At 34.0% G+C, this 10,474-nt stretch overlaps 1 protein-coding gene across 8 annotated transcripts in view; it reads right to left on the bottom strand.

The window, feature by feature from the left end:
- The window catches only part of LOC115235088 (hepatocyte nuclear factor 4-gamma), a 36,595-nt gene that overhangs the window by 4,109 nt on the left and 22,012 nt on the right, over window positions 1–10,474 (bottom strand). For all 8 annotated transcript variants that reach the window (XM_029806654.1, XM_029806651.1, XM_029806652.1 and 5 more), the window contains 4 exons: window positions 2,576–2,768; window positions 2,349–2,443; window positions 1,951–2,072; window positions 928–1,204 (listed from right to left, as the gene is read on the bottom strand). In XM_029806654.1, coding sequence (XP_029662514.1) covers window positions 928–1,204; window positions 1,951–2,072; window positions 2,349–2,443; window positions 2,576–2,768 — 687 coding nt within the window. The remainder of the gene's footprint in view (window positions 1–927; window positions 1,205–1,950; window positions 2,073–2,348; window positions 2,444–2,575; window positions 2,769–10,474) is intronic.

Raw genomic sequence — 10,474 nt, 5'->3', positions numbered from 1 at the left:
TTGGGAACCGTACCGGAAAAACAAGCCAATGTGTCATCGGCAGTTTCATCGTTAGATTACAGTCGAATTTTTTTATACACCTAAAACTGCGCGACGCGAGGACACGTGATGAAAGAATATCTTGCAGATTTTTTTTCAAACATGCCTCGCATGCGCGGGTTATATAAAAAGAAAATCTACATTATCCGTGTACTTAATCGACATATTTCGTATAGGAAAATTTCGTTGATTTTTTTAACTTCATTTTCTTTCTTTTTAATTCTCTTTATCTTTTTTCCTCTCACGTGCGCTATCTTTCTAGTTTTATTATTATTATTATTATTATTATTATTATTATTATTATTATTTCATTGTTCTATTATTATTATTCTTTTGTACTTTTATTATAATTATTTTTTGCATACCACATACATAAATGGCATTTAACGTCCGTTACGCGTCCGAACCGCAATGAGATGAGACTTTTGCGCAATGTACGCGAGAAGAAAATTGGTAAGGGTTTACCTAACATTCACCTCGCATACGCGTCCGAAAAGGAGATCTCAATCCCAGAGAACTTTCAAGCGTAACACACGTTCCCACACAATGAAATCTAATGTCGTTATTTAGTAAAGCCAAAACGCACAACACATAGAGGAGTGTTATGAATAAGAGCAAGTCGGAGCCAGACACGGAGTTATGAATCATCGATAAGCATAGCTTTCTATACAATACGAATCTCGAAAAGGCAGACGTCCGAAGATGCTGAAAAACATCTCGTAATGACATTCGATAAATGTTCAAACTCTTTCTTTTAAATGTATGTGAGACATCTTTCAAACATATTTTAAAATTCTGTGTTTAACACCGCTTGCTTCATTCGAGAAAAAAAGGAGAAATCAGAAGCTACATCATGCGATTCAATAAATCTTCATCGATTCTACATACCGGGATAGTTTCTCATGATGATGCAATCGTTGCCGAGCAATAGCACGTCCGTCAATTTATGTATCTGGCTGCGTCTTGCCACCCCCAGCAGCAAGTGTTCACCTGCATGGGCTCTCAACAATGCCACTTTGTCGTCCAGCGGTAGCGTCTCGAATTCCTTGATACATTTGGCCCACTCGATCAGGATCAGCAATTGCTCCTTCATACTGTCACACACGTCGTTTAAACCAGCTATCCGCTTCGTGCTAGGATCGACGTCTTCTTTCGGATTGCCTAGCTGTTAAAATCATACATAATCATCGTGACATTGCGATTTTTAAAGGAAATAAGGTATAGATATATCGAGAAGCAAATACACAAAAATATTATACGTTAAAATAGAGAATTTGTTGATATACTATTTTACAACATTTTCCCTATAAATATTCCCTATAAAAAAGAGGAAATATAAAATATTTAATTATAACGTAAATACTTGCCGACGTAAATAGTTAAATAAATTTGTGAAGCAAATATAGAGAAATTAAGATGGCTGGTATAATGATTAATGCATAAAATATAGAGCTTGGAAGACTGATATTCTCTTTTCTTATATTGAATATACGTATGTTAATTTTAAATAGCTAAGCTTGCATTGTAGTGCTATATAAAAAGACTAATCTGAAAACAAAAATTTAAATCACGTGTTAATTTTTCTACGAATATCTAGCATTAAATTGCAAAATACGTATGGTTAATATAGCGTTAGATCGCTTTACGATTGCTACATGAAGTGTAGTATGTAAATGATTCGATCATTATTGAATTTAAGGAGAGAATTCACAAAGACTCCCTTCTGGCGGCTGATGGCACAGATTGCACTAAACGCTTGAGGTATATCAAGGGAAATAAACGGCCGCGTAATGAAATGTCGGCGATCATTCCAGTCCGATAATGCATGCCAGGTTCTCAGCGCGCGCATTAACGAGAGAAACGAATTATAATTATAAATATTCAATTCCGCCGAGGTTAAGCCTCACTGACCTCAAGCATTCCGATATGCCTCGCAGCCATCAATAAGTCCTCCATCGACGGGCCGCTATTTTCCGTCTGGTTCTCATTACTCGGTGGTCGATTGTTTATACGGTCTCTCTCGTTTTGTACAGCTGCGAAAATTAATACGCTTATTGTTTAGATTAATATCGATATATAGTTCTACGTATTTCCAAATATATATGAAAATAGATACGTGTGGAAACGGGCAACACAAAAAAAATCTTCAAAGTAAAAAGAAAAGGAAGAAAAAATAAGATCAATTGCCGTATTGTCACAATATATACTTCATTACTCTCCATTTAGAATTAAAATAAGGGTCCGTTTCTGCAGACAAGTCTATCGTATGTAAGACATGTGTGAGATAGATGATTCGCGCGCAAACTCACCCTCTTTCTTCATACCGGCTCTGAAGCATTTGCGCAATCGACAGTATCTACACTGGTTCCGTTTGTCCTTGTCGATCTGACACTTTCTCATAAGCCTAAAATAAAAATTTAAAAAACAATTTTTTTTTTTTTTTTTCACGGAACGGTTTCGTTATAAAATTTGTGCGAGGCTGACATAAAGCAAAATATTTTTGATATATTTATCGTTACGGGAATGACAAGTATACCTGCACGTGTACTGATGATTCTTTCTGACGGATCGCCGGAAAAAGCCTTTGCAACCATCGCAAGACGCGGCACCGTAGTGCTTCCCGGTGGCGCGATCGCCGCATATAGCACACGCAGCATTGCTGACCGGAACCGGAGGTAGAGTCAGGACGGGACCGCCGACTGCCCCCGCGGCCATGCCCATCTCCGCATCTGCAACAAAGGACAAAATGTCTCTTTTATGCGGATTCTCTCTTTGGCACTTTTGATAAGTCGCCGAGCGACTCCGTCGTCCTTTCCGTATTGGAGATACGCGAATGCCAGAAACCAGACAATAAAATATTTTGATACATTCCACATAAATTCACACGTCTCTTCGTCTTTGCGCGAAAATTAATATGCTTGGATTAATATGGATATGCAGTTCTACGCCATTTCTAAATGTAAATGAAGACAAACACATATAGAGACGGACATCACAAAAAAGATATTTGAATATGAAACGAAATACTGACTAAACAAAAAAATATGTTAACTTAATTGAATCGATGAATTACATATCGTTAAATTATCGATTCATGTCTCCCGGCAATAATATTATGCCACATCCGACGAGTGGTCGCGAATAATACTAGATTTTAATAACATGGATATCGATACTGGGTCAGTAGGGGTTAAGTATGCAAATCGTCGCAGACCTTGAGAAATTGCATACAAAGATAACATAATGCGAGAGATAAACCGCATGGCGACGTTCATACAAATCTAATTCTAAACTTGGAAACTAGGATCGACTCGCATTCCCTTTATATCCGTTACTTGGTACATTAACGAAATTTTTTCACGTTGTACACACTATGAATAGGAATTTATGATATCAAACTTTGATTAGCCTGTGCTTAATCCGAACAATACTTGTAATTAGCGATATCAGCGCAGTGAATCCAGCGGTATAAAAATTTATTTAAGCATTAAAACACAAGTTCTTTATTTTATTATTGTTCGAAATATTCATAAGATTACACAAGTATATTAAAAACTATTATATTTGCATAGAATTATAAATAATTGTAATGCATATATTGTCTCTTTCGATATAAAAATGGAAAATAATATTATATTAAAACTTTAATTAGCGCACGCGTTGCACCACTATAATAAAATATTGAAAATTGACAAGAGATTCACATACGTACGAAAAAAATTTTTTTTGTATATAATTATGATAGTTCTAGTCATTCTTGTTAGTTCATTATATGTATATGAAATATCAAATTTCGAAAATTATATAAGACAAATTTATATCTTTTGACGAATTATTTTTATATTGTATAAAAGTAGGATATATATTTTTATTTTTTAAATTTGCTTTTTCATAACACATAAATATAAGTTTATTCAATTTTTGCAAGCAGTTTTATAATTAAGACCAGTGCAATATGATGCAAAAGCTTCGATGATGAAAAAGTTTTTTAATCGAGCTGAAATTATGAAATTAATTTTTTGTTAGAACGGATTTCAAGTCACAATTAAGAGGATGCCGGATACCGACAGAATACGAATATTAGTTAAAATGCAAAATATTTTTGTTGATTATAGATATCAACAAATCCTTTTCCATAATTAAAGTATACATAATAACGGAGTTTATGATTTCATATGAAAAGTAAAAAAAAATTAAAAAATTACAGTTTTGTTATCGGCTTCTGCCGTCAACATTTACTTAATATAAAAAATTTGTAATCTGCACGTGCCTAACAGGTGGACGCCGCACTCGGCATTTTATCAAAGAGTATCAATGAACTTTGAGAAGTGAGTTTAGAAGCTTTATAAAAAAGATTTTACTATGCAAAATTTTGCACACCGAAATGTTTTTTACTAGGCTTCTAAACACATTTTTAAACGTTCACTTATATTCTTTCATGCATTTCCGAGTGGAGAGGTATCTTATTTTGCACGTACACATTGCAAAACTTTTATATTAAGCAAATATATAATTATTATGGCCGGTAAAACAGGACGATCCGGCATCCTCTTAACCAAGATATAAATGTGCAATAAAAATCAATTTGAGATTCTTAAAATTTTTCGGGAAAGAATCGTCTTACTGTCACATTTCGTGCAAATATCTTAATGCTTCACCGCGTGGATGTTTTAATTCTCACTTTTAATCAGCTCTCGTGCGTTCCTTCACGCAGAACCGGCTCGTAATGCGAGATGCACGTGTCGCGTGAAAGATGTAGATCCCGAGGCCTTGGAATAATTTATAATGTACGATATATTAAAATTAATTGATATGTGATATCATGTTTCTTCGTCCCTTTCCTTTAACCGCGCAAAGCCATACAGTCAGTTCCGTTTTCTTTATCTCAATTGCAAAGTATGTAGGCCACAATTTATAATCGTGAGAAATATTTGCGTCAATAAATTGGACGAATTAAAATCCCTATATAAAATTGACTTGATGAAAAATCGCAATGCCGTTTCTTCTTTTAATAATTCTTATAATTATTAAATAATTCTTATGATTATCCATAAATGTAAATAGATGTAGATGTTAAGATGTTGAAAAAATGCAAATTTGATAGCATATCTTTCACGCAGGAAAATATTGCCATGAACACGCCAAAGTTATGCAATCTTATAAATCCCAAATCTTCTCCGCATAATCTTTTATTTTTTTTTTTTTTTTTTTTTTTTTCTTTTAAGATATACTCGCGTATATGAAAACTCTATAACTATGCTAATAAATGATATAGGATATATCTTGCTTTTAAGTGTATGCCACGTCAAACATGACGCATGTTATGGCTAATGTCGATAGTTTAGACGAGAAATAATCCTTATTAAACATATTTTATTTCCGTTTGGACATAATTATAAAACGGCAAAAAGCCGCTTATTCACAACGCAGAGGCAAGGAAATTCCCGATCTTATCAAACTTATCGAAGCTAATCTCTTGGAAGAACGTCGAAAAACAACAGGAAATATCATAAATAAGTGGTTTATATCAATTCTTTCTTTTGCTATCACGTATAAAATAATGTCCTTGATAATATATATTCTTAATTAAAAAAAAAAGCTTAGATCGTCAAAAATATATCTTGCAGAAACAGGATATCGTAGTACTATGCAAGAAAATGACGCAGCAATCTTTAAATAGCGCAAAAGTGGCACACATATTTTGAGATTAAATTATAAAAGCATATTTTACGTGAGCATAGATTAACGAAATATTAATATATTTACATATAATAATAATAACTTTTAATATTCTCATCACATAAATATATATATATATATATACACTATCATCACAATATTTATGTGGGTACACGCGCGCGTTTGTATTATTATTAAATTATTCGCGTTTGTATTTAAATTTTATTTTCAGTTTACATATTTAAAAATTGATTATTTTTTAGAAAGTGAAAATTTCAAACTTATTTCCTACAAAAAATATGTAATATTTTTCGACTGTCATTCAAATCCTCAATTTTTCTAGCTATTATATCACGGTGCAAAACAGATTTTCTTCATTTGTGACCTCTGATTACGTAAAAAACGCAGCAGAGCTTTCGAAATCACTTGTGCAACGATTATTTGTCGGCTTATCAAGTGCGTTTCTATGCAAAGACAAGAAAATGCAGTTGTTGCATAATATATAGGAACAATTTATTTCACGGCTCGATCATTTGTGAGGAGAGACACGGGAAAAGGGCTAAGTGTACATATATATTGTATTATATCGCTTCATGAATGTTTTTTTATTTCATTTTATGATACCAAATTATCGGTTTTTCTTATTTGAAGGAATCTTATCTGATCATCTAACAACGTTCAAATTTTGATACCGAAAATAATTTTTATTCTCTCTCTTATAATCTTCTCATTCTCATCATTGACGAGTTATCAGAAAGATATATAAGATACTTTTTAAAAGAAAAATGGATTGACTGCTTGAGCACTCGATTCCAAACAAAGTATGAAGCGAGATAATACTGTATATACGATACGACACGTTTTTTACTCGAATAATCGACAAGCACATAGCAATATATATTCAATTTTTCCGAACATAAGTAATACAAGGCTCGCATTTACATTAAATATTTAACATTACTTAAATGTAGCTATTTAATTTTTTTTTTTTTTCAAGAAATATATATCACGTTGCTTTCGATTTATTTTATTAAATAATAATATCCATATTAGATTCCACATTTTTTAAATAATTCAGAAAAGATGGAAAACTTTTTATTCAATATCAAATTAAAATTTGTAAATGATAAGATGACTATCCAACGGAGTTCTATATATGGAAGTAAAAAAAAATATTCAAGATCGTTGTATATATTATAATATATAACTCGAACTCTTATATTTTTTTATATTGGCAATATTCATATTCATCCTTGCTCAGCACAAAATCGCATAATCGCAACGGTATTTGTACGAAGGCGCTTCCCGAAATAGCTGTCAGCGGAATAATTATCGTGTCCGTGCATTTCCACGACCTTGGCATTAGAGAAAAATATAAAAATCGTATCGGATCGGCTAATCAGCTTGACTAATGGTCGACACCCTTCCTCCCCGTCATCATCGGCCGCAAGACGTCGCGCATTTCGGACTTTGGAATGACAACAATGATACTGCATACGCGTGTATAAGTGGTATTTCTGATCCGGGTTCATATTCTGCCAAGCCGCTATGTATTATCACACGCGCTTGCGGACCAGACAGAACCTACCACAATGTAAGCCAAAGTCTAATGCTTCTTAACCCGTTTTGCTAGAGCGCGCGCATTCGCATGTATATATATACGGGTGCACGTTGGTGCCACACAATCGCGATACACCTCTCGCGATACACCTCTCACGATAAATGGTCCCCGCCCGATAAAACGTACGTCATGCGGCTCGCATGTCAAGTTTACGCATCCCGGGGATGCAAATCTCGCTTGATGATTCATGGTCTTCCGATAATTGATACTTAGAACTTAGGATTAATCGGGAAACCGACTTTCTCTCGCGTGTTTCTCAAAAGAATCAGATTTTAAGATGTTTATAATTAAAGAGAATCGAGTTTATAAGCTCCATCATGGATACGACTTCACGCTTTGTGAAAGCGAATATCGTAATACGGAGCGGGCACAAGGAAGCAACGCATAACGAGGACAAACGCGCTGCAACGGAAAAAAAAAAAAAAAAAAAATTGGACGAAGGAAATGATTATCGCGTCGTGCAGAAAAATGCGGCGCCTATAGTGAATTCGCGTCAGTCGTTTTTCTGTGTCATTTTGCGTCAGCAGATACGTTGATAGAACTCTGCGATTAATATGAAATCTTGGAATAACTTCAGAAATTTCTACAACTCACACTTATGTATAAACTCGAAAAATTATATATCTATATAATTCTATCCACACCCCTTCAATTCGAAACATCTTCCATCTAGTACGACTCTATGATAATCCTTTCCCTTCTTTATTTCTTTTTATCGCCATTCGTCCTTTCAACGTGAGTGTCTCGTAAAAGCGACAGTTTCGTATTAAGTCACGAGTGAAATTTATGAATATATGATATGCTGAGAATCAAAAGCCGGTCAAATTGCACAACTATATCTTTCCTGACCTTACCTAATTATCATATTACAAAATCGCGCATATATATGAATCTCTCCCGGCTTCTTTTTTTTCGCGTGCGATTAACCGTATCAAACATAACGTGTGTATTTAAACGCGTGCAACAGGTGCATGTCCGCACGCCTGAGCACCTCGCACGTGAACATAATGCACACGGAGGATCTCTGGAAGAGTTTTATTGTTTCAACAAAAAATATTTGCGCATATGCGATCATCCTTGCTCATCGTATTATTTTCGAGGACGTAGAGCCGTGCGTTCCCTGTAGAAATACGCATGTAATATTCGCACAGATCGATAGTCGCCGCGTCCATAATCGCGTATATTCCGCAAATATGTATTACTTGTTTACGTTAGGAATGCCTTGAGTCAAGAATGACTATAAGAAAAGAGGCTATTTCGAGAGATGAAGATAACTCGAATTTGTAGCACAACTTATAGAAGTATTAAATATTTAAAAAAAAAAAATTCTTTTGATAAGACGCATGGTTTTTTTTTTGGTGTTTTTAATCCTTTAATCCACACGGAAACTTTATCTTGTTTCGCGATATTCATGACAATGTCGATGTCGTTTGCGTCAATCATAGAAATGTCCTATCATCAGTTTTCTAAGAATTGTAATTGAAGGTTACTTTGCATCGCAAAGCTGACGTAATTTGTTTAACAATCGAATAACTTCGTACATACATGCTGAGAAAAACACTGCATGAAATAACGAAGAAGCTTCGTTAACATTCCTATAGCATGCAGATGAAATCATATAAAAAGAGAGAATCGATTTACTATCCTATATCTTTTAAAATTCTGATTTCGCACGTCTGCACTTTTATCCTTCTTCGAAGAAGCCACCTATACTATCGAACGATCAATCTTTAATGCGATGCGATAAACGCCACACGTCCGCCACATGCCGGTGGAATAAATGCTTAAGTTCCTGTTACTGCCGCTTGCCAACGGTCCGCCTTTATTTATTCGCTCGTCTATGTATTATTAAATACAGATTTATATATATGCGCGGATTGCGTCTTCATCTTGCTTCAAGTTGAAGATTAAGAATGATTTTATACAGCTGTAGCATGAATTTTATAAATTGAATCGAATCATTCAAAAAATATATATATATAAATAAAAAATTTAGTTGAAAAACGATAAATCTCCAATGCATATATTTAACACGGCATGTTTCATATTGAAAATTTAAGGCATTGGCGAAAATTCCGAGATCATAAAGTAAAAAAAAAAAAAAAAAAATTTTTTTTAATGATATTCGTCGTGAAATTAAAATTTTGTTGGGAATTAAAAGATGTCGCGCACACAAGACTTTTTCGCTAGGCTGATATTAATTCCAAAGGTAATTACGGTTAATAGCGCGTTGTTCGGTAGCTGATAGACTGCCTTGAATAGACGTTACGCTACATCAGGCCGCACAAAATTTGTAATGCCTCGAATATTTTTGCCTTAAACGACGCACCGCATACATGGAAAATGTAGCGATATCGCGAGCCTTTCTTGTATATTATAAAAAACAAAGTTTGCAGCTGCAAACTTAGTTCCTTTTTAATCCTTTCCGGGTTACGTCGCTGGTAAGAAAAATTCTCTAAAAAGATCTAAAAGTATATGACCGACTATCTCGTAATTTTTCCTCGTTTCCACATAGGCACAGCACAAATCTTTTTACGCGCTGCATCTATATAATTAGTTTATTAAGATCCTCTTTTTTCAATCTCTATACGTTGCTTTCACTCGTGGCCATCACTCTCGCTATATTTATCAAGAACGCTATTACACAATGACAGTGTAAATCAGCGTTTCTCATTAAAATAGCAACAAAATCTGGAATTCTTCTGCCTTGTCCCAGCTTCCTGTGAGAGTGTTAAAAAACGCCTCGACTCGTAATATGCTTGACTCTTGCCATTTTATTACTTTCTGCGTAACGCGGAATTAAAGTCTTTCCTCTGGAGAGAAAGATAGGCAGAGAGAAAGATATATTGAGAAAGAGAAACTACTCTTCTTTTTCTTTCCTTTTTATAGGCCTCATTTCTCAACACATAGTATATCCTATGAATATTTTTATGTGTAGTGTGTGTCAAATCATACTTTTATAAGAATGTCAAATTATTGCTTTTATGTCTTCGTAAAATAAAATCAAAATTGTGGAATTATCAGAGCATGTGAAATTTTATCATATAATAAGCATAACATTTGCAATTACAATATCTATTTGTATAAATTTATTTAGATATATGATATTGCCTCAATTAATATATATATATATAT

Source organism: Formica exsecta, unplaced genomic scaffold (assembly GCF_003651465.1).
Source record: "Formica exsecta isolate Colony F162 unplaced genomic scaffold, ASM365146v1 scaffold21, whole genome shotgun sequence".
Lineage (NCBI taxonomy): Eukaryota > Metazoa > Arthropoda > Insecta > Hymenoptera > Formicidae > Formica > Formica exsecta.
Note: the sequence above shows the minus strand (reverse complement) of the source record. Positions and strands in the feature narration are given on the sequence as shown.